Source organism: Schistocerca serialis, chromosome 4, assembly GCF_023864345.2.
Source record: "Schistocerca serialis cubense isolate TAMUIC-IGC-003099 chromosome 4, iqSchSeri2.2, whole genome shotgun sequence".
NCBI classification, from domain to species: Eukaryota; Metazoa; Arthropoda; class Insecta; order Orthoptera; family Acrididae; genus Schistocerca; species Schistocerca serialis.
This window is the reverse complement of record NC_064641.1, coordinates 224,917,480-224,937,641: the sequence shown is the minus strand read 5'-3', so window position 1 is coordinate 224,937,641 and position 20,162 is coordinate 224,917,480. Positions and strand designations below refer to the sequence as shown.

The 20,162-nt window shown below is 45.2% G+C and overlaps 1 protein-coding gene across 1 annotated transcript in view; it reads right to left on the bottom strand.

The window, feature by feature from the left end:
* The window catches only part of LOC126473754 (proton-coupled folate transporter), a 298,864-nt gene that overhangs the window by 4,256 nt on the left and 274,446 nt on the right, over window positions 1–20,162 (bottom strand). Inside the window, exon 9 of the mRNA XM_050101010.1 lies at window positions 5,990–6,146. Coding sequence (XP_049956967.1) covers window positions 5,990–6,146 — 157 coding nt within the window. The remainder of the gene's footprint in view (window positions 1–5,989; window positions 6,147–20,162) is intronic.

The window sequence follows — 20,162 nt, the reverse complement described above, 5'->3', positions numbered from 1 at the left end:
ACTACCCTGGCCAGCAAGATCTCCGGATCTGTCCCCCATTGAGCATGTTTGGGACTGGATGAAGCGTCGTCTCATGCGGTCTGCACGTCCAGCACGAACGCTGGTCCAACTGAGACGCCAGGTGGAAATGGCATGGCAAGCCGTTCCACAGGACTACATCCAGCATCTCTACGATCGTCTCCTTGGGAGAATAGCAGCCTGCATTGCTGCGAAAGGTGGATATACACTGTACTAGTGCCGACATTGTGCATGCTCTGTTGCCTGTGTCTATGTGCCTGTGGTTCTGTCAGTGTGATCATGTGATGTATCTGACCCCAGGAATGTGTCCATAAAGTTTCCCCTTCCTGGGACAATGAATTCACGGTGTTCTTATTTCAATTTCCAGGAGTGTATTTGCTAATGTTGGGGTAGTGGAATTATTGACGATTATATAGCTTTTGGAACTGGATGTCACATGATTAAGGTAAAATCCGCTAAATACATTGTTTGCTCTTCAACAAAATCTTTCTTTTGCTAACCAAATGCCTGCTAGTGGTTAGAGCCTATAGTAGTTAGAATCTTTTTATTCCGCTGGTTGTAGTTGCTGCTTGCAGTAATTTCTGTAATTCGTGTTATGTAGATTTTCTGTGAGGTAATGGGTTATTGTTAGATTTTCTTCTAATTCAGGGCCATTCTTTCGAGTTAATTATTTGAAGTCATGTCATCATTACAGAGCAATCAGATTGGGTTGGGCTTTTATATTATGGGCTCGTAATTGAATAGCTTAAGTTTGAGTTGCCTTTGTTAGGGAAGATTCTGTAGGTCAGTGTTTAATAAAAAAAAAATAATTAAAGAGGTAGTTTCAACTGTACCAATGCTAGGTCATTCTTAGGACTCTGATATCCAGAACATATGCTAGGGCAGTTTAACCCAAGAACTTGCGCATTTGATGACTGTGATTAAGGAAGATGACAACTCTGATAAGCAGATTCGTCGGGCTATGCAGTTTGGACCATCCCCAGAGGCGCATGAAGAAGCGCATGTCTGTGGCCTTTATTCCTCATGCTGTGGGCATATCGTTTGAGACTGGAAGAAATTTGAGCAGGTTTTACATTAAGAGTGTGTTCCTTCCACCTTCCAAGATTAGGGCACTGCTCGGCTTTGTGAAAGATGATTTGGGGCCCAGGACGCCTGGTGTAAACAAATTCCAGTGTCAATGTGGGAAGGCTTATGTCGGCAGTTCGTTTCGCACAGTTCAGGACAACATGGAACATCATCGTCACACATGGCTACAAAATCTGGAAGATTGGTGTGTAATATATTACTTCTATACGGTCTGGTTGTGTGTAAAATCTTTGTAGCGAGAGTGAGAGCCAGAGACATTACACAGTAACTGCGCTCATAGTAGCGGACAATGGTTAAATATTATTTCCGAGAGACCATGATCTCTGTACGTAGTAATTAAGACTAAGATTATTGGGGCTTCTTCTGTTCTTGGATATAAAACAAATGATTGGATGGGTGTTAATTAAATAAAGGATATGTTCACCATCATTGTAACAGTACAAAAGCATTATTTTCAGCAACGAATAAACTGGTTTTCGCCGACGGACATTAGTAAGTAAGCTTCAACTAATAATCTGTATTTCTGTTTATTATCAATACCTATGACGCCTACCTCGATACTGAAGAGAATTCCACGAACCTGCAACCAACAAGATGGGAAAAACTTCGGTAAAAAAAATTCTTTTCACACCGCGCTGAACGAGGAAATACACTGAAGAAACTGGTATAGGTAAGCGCATTCAAAAGCAGAGATATGTAAACAGGCTGAATACGGCGCTGCGGTCGGCAACGCTATGTAAGACAATAAGTGTTTGGCGCAGTTGTTAGATCGGTTACTGCTGATACAATGGCAAGTTACCAAGATTTAAATGAATTTGAGCGTGGTGTTTAGTTGGCGCACGAGCGATGGGACACAGCATCTCCGAGGTAGCGATGAAGTGGGGATCTTCCTGAACGACCATTTCTCGAGTGTACGAATATCAGGAATCCGGTAAAACATCAAATCTCCGACATCGCTGCGGCCGGAAAAAGACACTGCAAAAACGGGGCCAGCAACGACTGAAGAGAATTGTTCAACGTGACAGAAGCGCAATCTTCCGCAGATCGCTGCAGATTTCCATGTTGGGCCATCAGCAAGTGTCAAGAGTGCGAACCATTCAACGAAACATCATCGATATGGGCTTCCGGAGCCGAAGGCCCACTCGTGTACCCTTGATGACTGCACGATTCAAAGCTTTAAGCCTCGCCGGCACCCGTCAACACCGACAATGGTCTGTTGATGACTGGAAACATGTTGCCTGGTCGGACGAGTCTCTTTTCAAATTGTATCGAGCGGATGGATGTGTACGGGTATGGAGATAATCTTCATGAATCCATGGACCCTGCATGTCAGCAGGGAACTGTTCAAGCTGGTGGAGGCTCTGTAATAGTGTGGGGCGTGTGCAGTTAGAGTGAAGTGGGATCCCAATACTTCTAGATACGACTCTGACAGGTGACGTGTACATAAGCATCCTGTCTGATCACCTACATCCATTCATGTCCATTGTGGATTCCGACGGACTTGGATAATTCCAGCAGGACAATGCGAAACCCAGTATGTCCAGAATTGCTACAGAGTGGCTCCAGGGACACTCTTCTGAGTTTAAACACTTCCGCTGGCCACTAAACTCCATTGTTGAGCGCATCCGGGATGCCTTGCAACTAGCTGTTCAGAAGAGATCTCCACCCTCTCGTACTCTTACAGATTTATAGACATTCCTGCAGGAGTCATGTGGTCAGTGCCCTCCAGCACTACTTCAGACATTAGTCGAGACCATGCCATGTAGTGTTGCGGCACTTCTGCATGCTCACGGGGGTCCTACATGGTATTAGACAGGTGTACCAGTTTCTTTAGTTCTTTAGTGTATATGACGCGACGAAATTAGTCTACGTATGATCAAAATACTATATTACATTTCACACACCGGCAAAAATATACAATACAATACGAATCTTTTTAGGTGAACATTGCTTAAACGAGGCGCACAAGATGTAATTTTACGAGACTGAGATAGCTGCCAGTACTTTCGGTTTTCAAACAATGCTGGTAAAGAGGCATTTGAAATGACATGGGAGACAGTTTGATTAATATAAACTATGGTATTTCCCTTAGCAGGCCGTGGAATCCAGTACTATCCTGCATCAAAACAGACCATTCTTCTGTGTGGCCAGCCCGAGTGTCTGAAAATAGACTTTGAGTGTGATATGTCGTTACAGGTGAGTTTTGGAAGGCAGTGGCTATAGTGGGCGGCGCATAAGACGCATACGGCAAGGAGGCCTCTATAGAACGACGATTTGCAGTCCTGGCATCAGTTTTCAGCAGGACACAGCAGCAGCAGTGTTCTCCTGAAGATATCGGACAGATGGATCGCCGAAATATCGAATCATGTTGATTTTAGGGTCCGGCAGCAAACGCGAGAACGTTGTACACATACACATCATCAGTGCATACTTCAATAACTAGAATTACGATTCTCTGTAACAGATGATACGCCCATCAGAGTGCATTAATGCCTTGTAGAGGAAAAGGGGTTACTTTTAGGAAATATGGTGCGAAATTGTGATTTAGTGTGTTCCAGTGCGCGATGCGCCAGCCTCACGGCCGACGGCGGACGAAGGCTGGCCGGCGCATTATGCAGGTGACACAGTTCTGCAACGACCGTCGGTATGTGTGTATGTGCGCGGCAGCCATCAACAGCCAGTACGCAGCATTAGCAGAATTACGGAGGTGCGGGCCACGTGTGGCACGGTTGCGTTAGCCAACTCATCGAGAACATCCTAATAAACACGGCGCCGTGTAACCGGTGGATTCAGCAGTGGTCTGCACTATTTAAGGACACCAGAGGTGGGCGTCGGCATCAGTTCGACCGATTGGGCGTTCGGTCGCTGCAACGTCGTCGTCATCAGTGACGCTGTCCCCGAGGACCGGCCGGCGGAGGACGTTGCCCAGTGCTGCACCGGTGACTCCCGGCGTCGTCACGAGCCGCAGTGTCTGCAGGAAGCGAGCTAGGCCGGGCCTCGTATTGCTGACGTCCTACCGCCTGTGCAGTCGCTGACCGAGCACGGCGTCACGTTCCCTGGGCTGCGTGCATCAGCACGTCTCCACCATGACACGAGCTGTGGGGCTGAGCTACCAGAAAATGTATTGCAAGAACCAACAATAAAGGGGAAGATTGCTAAAAACAACCACCTTCTTCTACCCAGCCACGCCCTACAACCCCGACCACGGCACCTGCTCCGGTCATCCTATTACAGCCTATATGTAGCCTACCTATAGCACCACAACACAAATGGCTGCACATTGCAAAGGTCTAGGGGTCTGCACGTAGCCGTATGGTACATAACACGCGCTCACAAGCTGACCTATCTTGGAATGCTGACGATTTGCTTGGTCAGTGGACGCGCGTCCTGACGCAGTGCGTCACAGGGAGTAAGGCACTGGCCGCCGTCCGCAGCGCGTCGTATAACTAGCGCGGCCTCGCGGGCAAATGTGTCTCTTTTCTTTGTTCACCATGGAACCACTTGAAACGAACGTAATTAGCCGGTGTTAGGATGTCAGACAGGGTGATGATGGGTGCGCGTAGCGTGCGTGTTTTAAAATCAGTCTTTTGTTAATAAACTGTTTAAGCTTACTTCTCGGTGTTCGCGTTTTTCTGTACCTCAAGGACCCACAGCTTACAAATCCTGACAAATATTGCGTGTAATTATCGCCCAGGGGCAACAACACAAACAACTTCCTTATAATATGGAATACTGCAATGACCAGGATACTTGGGCAGTTCATAAGTTGCATCGCATTGTGTTCAGTGACGAATCACAGTTCTGCACTACTCCAGATGATCAGTGTTGGCAAGTACGGCGTCGATCTAGCGTGAGCCCTCATTCTTCTGATGTTTGGGAGAGGCGCAATAGTGCTTCTTCAGGCGACATGATGTGGGCTGCCGTCACATATGACTTCAGATCACAGCTGGTCATGATAGAGGGAACTCTGACAGTGCGACACAGATATGGTTCAAATGGCTCTGAGCACTATGGGACTCAACTGCTGAGGTCATTAGTCCCCTAGAACTTAGAACTAGTTAAACCTAACTAACCTAAGGACATCACAAACATCCATGCCCGAGGCAGGATTCGAACCTGCGACCGTAGCGGTCTTGCGGTTCCAGACTGCAGCGCCTTTAACCGCACGGCCACTTCGGCCGGCGACACAGATATCCTTGGGCCTTATGTATCACCTCTCATACGACAGTACTGTGGTACCCTTTTTCAACAGGACAGTGCTCATCTACACAAGGCACTCCACGAAGTGCCTGCGTGCTGCTGAGCTACTCCAGGGGCCAGCAAGAGCCCCAGACCTGTCCAGAATGGAACATGTGTGGGACCAGCTTCAACGTCAACTCTGGTCCTACGCCAGTATCCAGGATTTCGAGGTCCAGTTGCAACAGTTCTGGGCCAACTCTCCTCAGGACAGGATACAACGGCTTTATGACATCCTTCCTAAATGAATCAGTGCATGCATCCAGGTCAGACAGGGTGCAACTTCATATCAATAAGGGAGCTCATACTGCCATGTTTGTTGTAGATTGATTCAATTTTGTAATCACTGAAAAAACATCACATACCCTCTACATTTCATTTCCTCCTCCCCTTCCGGGTGCTTCACTTTTTTTGTCACACAGTGCAGAGCCCGCACTAAACCCTCGATCATTATGGTTTCAGCTAGCCCCCGTCTGCTAACGCGCCAAGTGCACTCAGGGAAAGCGGAAACAGTAGATGTATAGTTCAGTAGAGTCGCAGACAATCATTGTTAGATATCCGTGAGAAACCTGTAATGAATGTAAAGCCCTTACCCACATTCCAGCATTCCAGGAGTGCCCCCTTCTGCCCCTCCACATACGATACTCACACAGTGCAGGAGAAAACGACGACCTCGCTGGCGATGGTGAGCCAGAAGATGGCGGAGGGCAGAGTGCGGATGGTGGCGTTGTACAGCTGCGAGTACAGCACCCCGGACACCAGCGGCACGGCGTTGTCCGCCACGGCCAGCAGCGCGAACAGCTTGCCTGCAGAACACGTGTCCTCCTGTCACACAGTGTCATCAATACACTGGAAGATCTGCAACACCTATTAATACACTCCTGGAAATGGAAAAAAGAACACATTGACACCGGTGTGTCAGACCCACCATACTTGCTCCAGACACTGCGAGAGGGCTGTACAAGCAATGATCACACGCACGGCACAGCGGACACACCAGGAACCGCGGTGTTGGCCGTCGAATGGCGCTAGCTGCGCAGCATTTGTGCACCGCCGCCGTCAGTGTCAGCCAGTTTGCCGTGGCATACGGAGCTCCATCGTAGTCTGTAACACTGGTAACATGCCGCGACAGCGTGGACGTGAACCGTATGTGCAGTTGACGGACTTTGAGCGAGGGCGTATAGTGGGCATGCGGGAGGCCGGGTGGACGTACCGCCGAATTGCTCAACACGTGGGGCGTGAGGTCGCCACAGTACATCGATGTTGTCGCCAGTGGTCGGCGGAAGGTGCACGTGCCCGTCGACCTGGGACCGGACTGCAGCGACGCACGGATGCACGCCAAGACCGTAGGATCCTACGCAGTGCCGTAGGGGACCGCACCGCCACTTCCCAGCAAATTAGGGACACTGTTGCTCCTGGGGTATCGGCGAGGACCATTCGCAACCGTCTCCATGAAGCTGGGCTACGGTCCCGCACACCGTTAGGCCGTCTTCCGCTCACGCCCCAACATCGTGCAGCCCGCCTCCAGTGGTGTCGCGACAGGCGTGAATGGAGGGACGAATGGAGACGTGTCGTCTTCAGCGATGAGAGTCGCTTCTGCCTTGGTGCCAATGATGGTCGTATGCGTGTTTGGCGCCGTGCAGGTGAGCGCCACAATCAGGACTGCATACGACCGAGGCACACAGGGCCAACACCCGGCATCATGGTGTGGGGAGCGATCTCCTACACTGGCCGTACACCACTGGTGATCGTCGAGGGGACACTGAATAGTGCACGGTACATCCAAACCGTCATCGAACCCATCGTTCTACCATTCCTAGACCGGCAAGGGAACTTGCTGTTCCAACAGGACAATGCACGTCCGCATGTATCCCGTGCCACCCAACGTGCTCTAGAAGGTGTAAGTCAACTACCCTGGCCAGCAAGATCTCCGGATCTGTCCCCCATTGAGCATGTTTGGGACTGGATGAAGCGTCGTCTCACGCGGTCTGCACGTCCAGCACGAACGCTGGTCCAACTGAGGCGCCAGGTGGAAATGGCATGGCAAGCCGTTCCACAGGACTACATCCAGCATCTCTACGATCGTCTCCATGGGAGAATAGCAGCCTGCATTGCTGCGAAAGGTGGATATACACTGTACTAGTGCCGACATTGTGCATGCTCTGTTGCCTGTGTCTATGTGCCTGTGGTTCTGTCAGTGTGATCATGTGATGTATCTGACCCCAGGAATGTGTCAATAAAGTTTCCCCTTCCTGGGACAATGAATTCACGGTGTTCTTATTTCAATTTCCAGGAGTGTATTTTCTCTCTTATTGAGATTGTAAGCTTCCTACCAGTTTTTGCTGTTGTACAGAGTTTCATGTAAGTCCCTGTACCCCTACATCAAAACAATATACGGTGTGTACATAATGACCGGGAACAATTTCAATTATTTGTTTCACAAGAACTAAACATTGTACAGATGTCATACATAATTCATTTTGAAGAGAAACTCTAAACGTTTTTATTTACAAACATTCATATATTTATTTATTTAACCTGATCACATTAGGGCCATCAGGCCCTCTCTTACATTGGACCAGTGTTCCACGCATGCAGCATTTCACACATCAGAGTTACATCAGGACAATAGTTTAATTAAGAAAATTAGATTACGCTAGTGGCAATATAAATCAAGAATACGAGTAAGACCTAATAAAGTCACAACAGGTGCTATACAAATTATGATAAAAGCATTAATAATAACAGTAAAAAAATCAAATAATAATGATAAACATGAGAAAAATTGGCAGTAGTAATGAAGATTTGTGCAGATGTACATTAATATCTTGATGTGTAAAGTAGATGTTTACTAGTATAGCGAGTTTTGGGGAAGGGAGATTTAAGGAGGGGGAAAGAGGGAAGTAATGAGGTGAAGTGCATTCACGTACAGAGGAAGGCATTACTGTTGCTTAAGTAGATACGTCATTGACTGTTTTTTGAAGCCGTACATGTTTTTACGTTCTCTAACATATCGAGGGAAGTTATTCCAGAGTCGGGTTCCCGCTACTTTAAAGGACTTGGAGAAGGTGACTGAGCGATCAGTGGAACAGAGAGGATTTTATTATAATGGGAACGTGTGTTTCTGTCATGTTGTTCCGACATAAGCGTTAAGGACGAGGAGAGATATGAGGGACAGTGTACATTTATAAGGCGGTACATGAGACAGAATGTATGGAAATCTCTGCGTTTGTCTGTACGCAGCCAGGACAATTTTGCATATGCTGGCGAAATGTGATCAAAAAGTCTGACTTCACAGATACATCGGACGCAGGCATTCATGGCCAGTCCCACACGTCGCGAATTTTCCTGAGAGAGGTCTTGTAGGATAATATCTCTGTAGTCAATGATTGGGAGTATAAGGGTTTGTACTAATTTCTTTTTCAGATCGAAAGGGAAGAGTTTTTTATATTTTTGGAGGACATGAAGGGATGCTGATGCTTTTTTGCACACTGCAGTTACGTGCTCTGTCCAATTTATATTTTCATCAATTATTACTCCCAAACTCTCTGCTGAGGGAGAGAAGTTAATATTTGTTCCATTTAGGGTAAGAGATGGTACGGATTCCCGATGTTTTGGGCTAATGTGCCTAGAGTGACCAACAAGTACCGCTTGGGTTTTAAATGGGTTTAGTTTTAGTCCTATGTCCTGTGCCCATTTTGATAGTGCATCGAGGTCAGTATTGAAATTTTCAATAGCTTTCTTAAGATTGCTTGGTTTCGCACTTAGATACAACTGAAGGTCATCAGCATACATGTGATATTTGCAATAGGTCATAAAGGAACCATGAGTGAGACGGCAGACGTCAAAACGGTAATGGAATTCTTGGCATACCCGTCCCAGCATGGCATCGTCGACTGTGGCAGTGGCTTCCCGTTCTCTCCCGGAGCTCTGCTACATCACGTGGTAGAGGCGCTACATACACCAGATCTTTAATGTGTCCCCACAGAAAAAAGTCACACGGAGTGATATCTGGTGATCGGGGAGTCCCGCACCTGAATTCGCCATGTTTGCGACTAGCGCTCGTAGTGAAACTGCGTGCTTATGGAATATCGTCTCAGTTATGTGACTGGATTTGCGATTTCTTGTCAGAGAGGTCACAGTTCGTACTAATTGACGGAAGGTCATCGAGCGAAAACTTCGGTTAGACGATAAATCAGTCTAATCTAAAAGCCGTAAATTCAACTAAATACCTAGGTATTACAATTACGAACAACTTAAATTGGAAAGGACACATAGAAAATGTTGTGGGGAAGGCTAAGCAATGGCTGCGTTTAGTTGGCAGGACGCTTAGAAAATGTAACAGACCTACTAAGGAGACTGCCTACACTACGCTTGTCCGTCCTCTTTTAGAATACTGCTGCGCGGTGTGGGATCCTTACCAGATAGGACTGACGGAGTACATCGAAAAAGTTGAAAGAAAGGCAGCACGTTTTGTATTATCGCGAGTATGGCACGGAGTGTCACAGAAATGATACAGGATTTGAGCTGGAAGTCATTAAAAGAAAGGCGTTTTTCGTTGCAACGGAATCTTCTCACGAAATTCCAATCACCAACTTTCTCCTCCGAATGCGAAAATATTTTGTTGACACCGACCTACATAGGGAGGAACGATCACCACGATAAAATAAGGGAAATCAGAGCTCGTACGGAAAGATATAGGTGTTCATTCTTTCTGCGCGCTATACGAGATTGGAATAATAGAGAATTGTGAAGGTGGTTTGATGAACCCTCCGCCAGGCACTTAAATGTGATTTGCAGAGTATCCATGTAGATGTAGATATAGACCGTCGCTGCCCGCCTCAGGCATACAGAGTAAACAACACGGAATAGCGATGAAACTCAAGGTGTGGATCTGGCCCAGAAGACACACACCTCTCGCCGACCTTACCGGCAGCAGGCGGAAGTAACCAAACACGGCGATGTAGGTGAATGGTCTCAGTAACGAAGCCTGCTAGAGCAAACGCAGCATCAAAAACATAGCAAATGTTATGTTACGTGGGGGGGGGGGGGGGGGGGGGGGTGAGAAATTCGGAATTATTGTGGGATCGGCGGAGACGAATGAAAATGTGTGCCGGACCTGGACTCGAAATCAGGATCTCTACTGTTTACTAGGCAGAAGCGTTAACCACTGCACCATCCACACACAGCGTTTATCGCAAATGCACAGAATATCTCAGCAAGCTCCCCGGCCAAACCAAATTCCCACCTAGCGCAACCTATCCCCAGTCCCCGTCCATGCTTTTCATGCTCGCTAATTTTAGATTCCCGCTGTAGCTCGAACAATACTGTGTATCCGCACTTAAGGTTGTGTATTCATCAATTACATGAATGTGTGGAAATCTAGAATTAGCGAGCTTGGAGGACACGAACGGGGACTGTGGATAGATGGGAATGTGTTTCGGCCAGGGAGTGTGTTGAGATTGTCCGCCTATTTGCGATAACCACTGTATCCGGATGACGCAGTGGTTAACGCATCTACCTAATAAGCAGGAGATCCTGGGTTCGAGTCCCGGCTTGGCACACATTTTCACTCGTCGCCACCGATTCCGCATAAAGTCCCAATACAGCTGACATCATCAGTTCCTTCCCTTTCCTTTGCTTCCCCCCCCCCCCCCCCCCTCCGTCTTAAATTTTCATAATATGAATCACAGCTGCGGATTCCGCGTAGAGTCTGTCCGAAAGAAAAGAAAAAATTGCACTCGTGTTAATAATAAATGTTATTGACAATGTCATTCAGAATACGCGACAAAACAATGATACCGATACCCGGCAGCTCTTAACGGGCACATTTCATTCTCTTTTTTCCTAAATTGTGAAGCCTATACAGGGTGGTCCATTGATCGTGACCGGGCCAAATATCTCACGAAATAAGCGTTAAACGAAAGAACTACAACGAACGAAACTTGTCTAGGTTGAAGGGGGAAACCAGATGGCGCTATGGTTGGCCCGCTAGATGGCGCTACGATAGGTCAAACGGATATCAACTGCGTTTTTTAAAAATGGGAACCCCCATTTTTTATTACATATTCGTGTAGTACGTAAAGAAATATGAATGTTTCAATTGGACCACTTTTTTCGCTTTGTGATACAAGGCGCTGTAATAGTCACAAGCATATGGCTCACAATTTTAGACGAACAATTGGTAACAGGTAGGTTTTTTAAATTAAAATACAGAAAGTAGGTACGTTTGAACATTTTATTTCGATTTTTCCAATGTGATAAATGTACCTTTGTGAACTTATCATTTCTGAGAACGTGTGCTGTTACAGCGTAATTACCTGTAAATACCACATTAATGCAATAAATGCTCAAAATGATGTCCGTCAACCTCAATGCATTTGGCAATACGTGTAACGACATTCCTCTCAACAGCGAGTAGTTCGCCTTCCCTAATGTTCGCACATGCAGTGACAATGCGCTGACGCATGTTGTCAGGCGTTGTCGGTGGATCACGATAGCAAATATTCTTCAACTTTCCCCACAGAACGAAACCCGGGGGCGTCAGACCCGGTAAATGTGCGGGCCATGGTATGGTGCTTCGACGACCAATCCACCTGTCATGAAATATGCTATTCAATACCGCTTCAACCGCACGCTAGCTATGTGCCGGACATACATCATGTTGGAAGTACATCGCCATTCTGTCATGCAGTGAAACATCTTGTAGTAACATCGGTAGAACATTACGTAGGAAATCAGCATACATTGCACCATTTAGATTCCATCGATAAAATGGGGGCCAATTATCCTTCCTCCCATAATGCCGCACCATACGTTAACCCTCCAAGGTCGCTCAAGTTCCACTTGTCGCAGCCATCGTGGATTTTCCGTTGCCCAATAGTGCATATTATGCCGGTTTACGTTACCGCTGTTGGTCAATGACGCTTCATAGCTAAACAGAACGTGTGCAAAAAAATCTGTCATCGTCCCGTAATTTATCTTGTGCCCAGTGGCAGAACTGTGCACGACGTTCAAAGTCGTCGCCATGCAATTCCTGGTGCATAGAAATATGGTACGGGTTCAATCGATGTTGATGTAGCATTCTCAACAACGATGTTTTTGAGATTCCCGATTCTCGCGCAATTTGTCTGCTATTGATGTGCGGATTAACCGCGACAGCTGGTAAAACACATACTTGGGCATCATCATTTGTTGCAGGTCGTGGTTGACGTTTCACATGTGGCTGAACACTTCCTGTTTCCTTAAATAACGTAACTATCCGGCGAACGGTCCGGACACTTGGATGATGTCGTCCAGGATACCGAGCAGCATATATAGCACACGCCCGTTGGGCATTTTGATCACAATAGCCATACATTAACACGATATCGACCTTTTCCGCAATTGGTAAACGGTCCATTTTAACACGGGTAATGTACCACGAAGCAAATACCGTCCGCACTAGCGGAATGTTACGTGATACCACGTACTTATACGTTTGTGACTATTACAGCGCCATCTATCAAAAAGTGAAAAAAGTAGTCCAACTAAAACATTCACATTTCTTTACGTACTACACAAATATGTAATAGAAAATGGGGGTTCCCATTTTAAGGAACGCAGTTGATATCCGTTTGACCTATGGAGCGCCATCTAGCCGGCCAACCATAGCGCCATCTGGTTTCTCCCTTCAAGCTAGACGAGTTTCGTTCTTTGTAGTTTTTTCGTTTGATGCTTATTTCGTGAGATATTTGGCCCGGTCACTATCAATGGACCACCCTGTATAATTACTGCAGTGGAACACATGATCAGCTAACTTCAACAGAGAAAGCTTCCGACGAGAAAGAGTCACAATTCAGGTGGGTATAGTTCTGTTATGCGAAAAATGGTTCACGTTTCCATCGAGTGTTCGCTTTAAAAATTACTTCATCGTAAGGAAGGACCGTCTTGATGAGAAAGGCGACATACCTAGATTGGCGAAACATTGGCTGCCGCATCAGTCTATCCGCTCAGTCACACACAACATCTAATTAGCTGCTGTGCAAATACAATTTGCTCTCAAAACCTTTACAACTGTCTCCACATTATAGTACTGCTGAAGACTACTGGAGAAATTTAATAATTCAGCTTCGGCCTCCCTTTATAATAGATGGACCCTTGAATTCTCACAGTGCAGCATGGGGGAGGGAGACATGACGGACAGAAACGGCAGGGCTTTGGTGGATGCTGTAGAATACAATGACCTGGTGATACTCAACGATGGAACTGCTACTGTGGTATCTTCCACAGGCATCCTGCAACAGATGTCACGCTTTGTACCACACGTTTTACTAACCTCTGTAATTGGCATGTTAAACCAGACTCGGCCCGCATCTCGTGGTCGTGCGGTAGCGTTCTCGCTTCCCACGCCCGGGTTCGATTCCCGGCGGGGTCAGGGATTTTCTCTGCCTCGTGATGGCTGGGTGTTGTGTGATGTCCTTAGGTTAGTTAGGTTTAAGTAGTTCTAAGTTCTAGGGGACTGATGACCACAGATGTTAAGTCCCATAGTGCTTAGAGCCATTTGAACCAGCCAAACCAGACTCAGTGGGATAGGATTATCTCCAAATCGAGTTCTACATTAACATAACGTTAATACTAAACAAATATGTTACGCCAATAGTAAGTGCCAGATTGTGGAAGTCAACTGGGAGAAATATAAGGACACATTTTGACAGAAACTTTATATCATGCATCATGACTTACAGGAACAAGAGGTGTACCAAACTTTAACCAGCGCAATGTAAGTTGTAGCGAAAGTCAGAATTCAACAGAAAAAGAAGTTCTGTTACGATGTAACGTTCCCCGCTGCTGGGATCGTGAATGCTCTAGACCGGCTGCAGAATGTAGACTTGCTTTGACGAACTGTCGTCAGAATTCTGTCTTGGAGAACTTCGTGGAAATGAGAAGAATAAACGCGCGCGTATAAAGCAATTCCTCAAAAAAAGCACAATTCGACTAAATTTTGTTGCTTACTCAATAAAGCAGTCAGTATAACAAGCATATGGAATAAAACAAAGGCTTTCAGTAACAGCCCACTGCCTGGATAGAGGGATTTATCGATACTCTCGCTCCTCCCACGGTCCCATTACAAAATGATCCACCTGCTGTTGAAGATCATCCTGCTTCGTCCCCTCTCTAAAGAAGAACTAAATGATGCTATTAAATCATCGACTGACAGCTGCCCTGGGACTGATTTCATTCATTATTTTATATTTACGAAACCCCCCAAAGAACCGAAAGATTTGTTCTTGTTCATTTTAAATCAGTACTGTATGCAACAAGACCTCATGGAAACGTGGAAGACGCAATTATAATTCCAGTTTTGAAAAGTGGGAAAGATCCAAATACGGTCTATAGCTATCCGCCGATCGTGTTGTTTCGTGTAGCAAAAACGTTGGAGCGAATGGTAAAAGGAGAATGGAACACTGGCTCGAAAATAGGAGTTTGATGCCTCGAAGTCAATATAGATTCAGAAAAGGCAAAGAGACTTTGGACAATCGGTCGTCGCCACTTTCCTTGAGTTACAACCACGTTCAGATACCGGTTGTCATGAACAAGCTGGTAGACTTCGGAATTCCTTCGAGTATTGTATATTGTATCATTAGCATGGCTGCTCAAAGAACAGTCTATGTCAAATTCAAAGGAAACATGTTCGGTCTTTACTTCCTCCCAGGACTTGCCACAGGATACAATTTTAAGCCCGCTCTTGTATACTCCGTATACTCATGATTTAGAATGAACCATCAGTCCCCCCACTAAAACATTACAGCATGAAGGCGATGTACTCACATGTGTTTATTCAACTGCCGATTCGTATCTTCATGCCAAAAATCCATTACTAACAGAACACTTCGATGAGTGGCTGTCTATCAACGGGCTGGAAATCTAGACTGAGAAACTGGTGAGCGTCCCTCTTTACAAATCGAGCGCTGCTCGCATTGACGGCCACGCTCCATGTGGAAAGTATACTTTCCAGATAAAATTTCGTGCTCCGTTCATAGGAGTGACATTTGATTCACCGTTAAGCAGGCCACGTTACATTCGATGCTCTATGACTCACAAGGGAACATTCCCAAATGTAGATAAACGATGCTGATGAAACTTGGCGAGTGTGTAGAGGGAGCAAAATAATCCAATATGTATTGCTTTTGTTTGTACCCAATTTCAATTTTAAGGGGTAAAGCACCCTCCGAACGGTAATTTGGCATTTTTGGTGTAGACAATATCTTCGAAACAATATATAAAAAATGTTTTTCATATAAAAGCTACTACGAAATTAACGTTCTTGAAAAATGTGTAATCGACCTTTGTAATAAACTGAAATTTTGCAAATACTCCACCACCATTGATTAATTTAGAAAAATGAAAATTTTTACTACAACATAAATTAAAGAACCGTTTAAGCCACATACATTCATGTGTAATAAAGCTGATTTCTGAAACACCATTTTTGGAAAGTAAGCTACTCACAATGTGCTGTAAGAATATATTCAACATACCTAATTAAAATATTCAAACATTCATTATTATCCTAATTATTTATTTCACTTGTATTTTTTATGTTTTAAATTATTTTACGTTTTACATTCACCTCTTTCTTTGTTTTTTTAATTTACCATTTCACATATGTGTATTTTGTCAATTAATAATAATCCGCTCACTATTATAACAGAAAATCCAACCAATAATGATAATCTGTAACGAAAAGAAAGTCTTTCAATACTGAAAGCTGTACACTTTCTATGGATGTACCTGTGCCGTCAAGCCTTTTGGAATCACCAGTTGTGATCAGATATGGGTTTTGTACATACTACCCGCCCTTTCGTAGTTTAAAAGAATCTAATGGTGAATTTGGACCGAGAATTCGAAAATCTCATTCTGAAGGCCCAAATGTTGTGGGAACAGCATCGAAAAAACAAACGTCTGACCAGGTCAAAAGATATTTTTCTTTCCCAGTGAGGGAGAAAAGTCTGTATTATTATTAGATTCTTGAGGTGGTCGATGGGAAAAAACCGTTTAGAGCATCGTGCCTGAGGACAGGGAACTTATTCATCTGGCTCAACGGGACAACCGCTGCAGTGGGACGTATACTGACTTCGCTGTTGGAAGAACTTTGTAAGAAGATATTCAGGTCTAATTTTGTTGGATGATTATCATTGCAATGTTCATTTGAAAAAAATATAATCAAGCTGCAGTCACTAGTACATAATCAGTTCTCTTCGTCAACGTTTATCAATGTACTGAAATAAGGTTGATACAAATCAGGATATTTAGAGGATCACCCACGACAATTTGAAATCCTGCTGAATTTTGTTTTATACTGTGCTCTCCATTGTGAATATTAGGTGAAGAAATTACGTTCATTTTGTGCACATGGTGTAAAAAACATGTTATGTTTTAAGCATTTCTTCACAAATCATCGGTATTATAATGAGTTTGTGTCATAATAATGTGTTACTTCTTATTTTCAATTAACAGAGTACACGTATGTGAAACGACAAATTAAAAAAAAATATCGAATGCAAAACAGATAATAATACCTTTAAACATAAAAGAAATATAAGTAAAATAAATAATTTGGAATAATGGTGAGTTTTTAGATATTTTAGTTCCACAGGAGGAGTATACTGCACGTGCTTTTCTATGTGCTCAGATCCAAGTCAATTATGTATTCAACCTACGTAGAAGTGCTTCAGTTTTTACGGCGGGGCCTGGCAATTTTGGAAGCAATTAAATATGTATTTCCAACTTACTTATTAAAGACATTTATTGTGTCCGACTTCCAGAATTTTCTTAAGAATATTACATATCGGATGTTGTACTGGAATATGTTCGCTGTAAACGGAGAGCGCTGTGGGTGGATTCCCACTCTGACATCCACTATAATGAGGAAGATGACGTTTTAGTAAGCAAGCCGCATCTATAGGAACTATTCTCGATATGAAATTGCCATATACAAAGTCCTTACGTGAAGCAAGAGCCATCGAAAGTAGCAATGGTAAGAAATGTGGAATGCGTCCCAATAAACGAAAGGTGGATATTATGCGGCATTACAACTTCAGATTCCGAAAAGACCATGGTTCACGACGGATTCATATGGATCGATCGACGATTTCCACCATCATTCGACTCCGTTTTAACCATGCCTCTTTTCATTTCCATCTATATAGAATAAACATTTACAGTTCCCCTGCATGTGAGTGTCATACTGTGTCTGAAGATGATTTAAACCACATCTTGTTTTCGTGTTCCAAATCTGACTGAATGATCGAAATTTTTTAAGACTTTGATGGGAACAGGTTACCTTCTTCCCCAATCAGCTCCTTTTTTTTCACCAAACACATTCGCCTTAAAAAAGTAACTGTTAAATACTTAAGAGTACAAGGAAAAATTTGTAGGTTTTAATGTTTATGTTTCAATTTTTCTATCTTGTTTATAATTAAATCACAAAATTAGTGTGAATTAATCAATATAAAATATTTAATTTAGTTATAAATCTATTTGTTAAAAAACTCTAGTGATCAGACTGGTGACAGCCTGAGGTTTTATATTTGTAAATAAGTACTTATGTATCCTAATAGTACAATTATGTATACTATGTAATCATGTGTTTTGGATGGCTAAATAAACTCTGGAAGCGAAATAAGTAAAAAAAATTCCCCACTCCTTTTATCACGCTACGTTACAAGCAACGACTACGGGCTGTTTGACAAGGTTGTCTCGAAATACCACGGGGCGCGTATTAAATCGGCGGCGAGACAGTGCGCAGACACTCTCGGAAAGCGATAATTTTCCATTAATGCGGAAATTAGTAATATACACTCCTGGAAATGGAAAAAAGAACACATTGACACCGGTGTGTCAGACCCACCATACTTGCTCCGGACACTGCGAGAGGGCTGTACAAGCAATGATCACACGCACGGCACAGCGGACACACCAGGAACCCCGGTGTTGGCCGTCGAATGGCGCTAGCTGCGCAGCATTTGTGCACCGCCGCCGTCAGTGTCAGCCAGTTTGCCGTGGCATACGGAGCTCCATCGCAGTCTTTAACACTGGTAGCATGCCGCGACAGCGTGGACGTGAACCGTATGTGCAGTTGACGGACTTTGAGCGAGGGCGTATAGTGGGCTTGCGGGAGGCCGGGTGGACGTACCGCCGAATTGCTCAACACATGGGGCGTGAGGTCTCCACAGTACATCGATGTTGTCGCCAGTGGTCGGCGGAAGGTGCACGTGCCCGTCGACCTGGGACCGGACCGCAGCGACGCACGTGAATGGAGGGACGAATGGAGACGTGTCGTCTTCAGCGATGAGAGTCGCTTCTGCCTTGTTGCCAATGATGGTCGTATGCGTGTTTGGCGCCGTGCTGGTGAGCGCCACAATCAGGACTGCATACGACCGAGGCACACAGGGCCAACACCCGGCATCATGGTGTGGGGAGCGATCTCCTACACTGGCCGTACACCACTGGTGATCGTCGAGGGGACACTGAATAGTGCACGGTACATCCAAACTGTCATCGAACCCATCGTTCTACCATTCCTAGACCGGCAAGGGAACTTGCTGTTCCAACAGGACAATGCACGTCCGCATGTATCCCGTGCCACCCAACGTGCTCTAGAAGGTGTAAGTCAGCTACCCTGGCCAGCAAGATCTCCGGATCTGTCCCCCATTGAGCATGTTTGGGACTGGATGAAGCGTCGTCTCACGCGGTCTGCACGTCCAGCACGAACGCTGGTCCAACTGAGGCGCCAGGTGGAAATGGCATGGCAAGCCGTTCCACAGGACTACATCCAGCATCTCTACGATCGTCTCCATGGGAGAATAGCAGCCTGCATTGCTGCGAAAGGTGGATATACACTGTACTAGTGCCGACATTGTGCATGCTCTGTTGCCTGTGTCTATGTGCCTGTGGTTCTGTCAGTGTGATCATGTGATGTATCTGACCCCAGGAATGTGTCAATAAAGTTTCCCCTTCCTGGGACAATGAATTCACGGTGTTCTTATTTCAATTTCCAGAAGTGTATATGTGGTGTATGTTCTTTCAGATATGTCCTAAAGAACAGACGCCATTTTAATCCGCCGGTCGGGGTGGCCGAGCGGTTCTAGGCACTACAGTCTGGAGCCGAGCGACCGCTACGGTCGCAGGTTCGAATCCTGCCTCGGGCACGGATGTGTGTGATGTCCTTAGGTTAGTTAGGTTTAAGTAGTTCTAAGTTCTAGGGGACTGATGACCTCAGAAGTTAAGTCCCATAATATATATATATATATAGGGTGTTATAAAAAGGTACGGCCAAAACTTTCAGGAAACATTCCTCACACACAAACAAAGAAAATATGTTATGTGGAGATGTGTCCGGAAATACTTACTTTCCATGTTAGAGCTCATTTTATTACTTCCCTTCAAATCACATTCATCATGGAATGGAAACACACAGCAACAGAACGTACCAGCGTGACTTCAAACACTTTGTTACAGGAAATGTTCAAAATGTCCTCCGTTAGCGAGGATACATGCATCCACCCTCCGTCGCATGGAATCCCTGATGCGCTGATGCAGCCCTGGAGAAAAGCGTATTGTATCACAGCCGCCCACAATACGGAGTCTCTACATTTGGTACCGGGGTTGCGTAGACAAGAGCTTTCAAATGCCCCCATAAATGAAAGTCAAGAAGGTTGAGGTCAGGAGAGCGTGGAGGCCATGGACTTGGTCCGCCTCTACCAATCCATCGGTCACCGAATCTGTTGTCGAGAAGCGTACGAACACTTCGACTGAAATGTGCAGGAGCTCCATCGGGC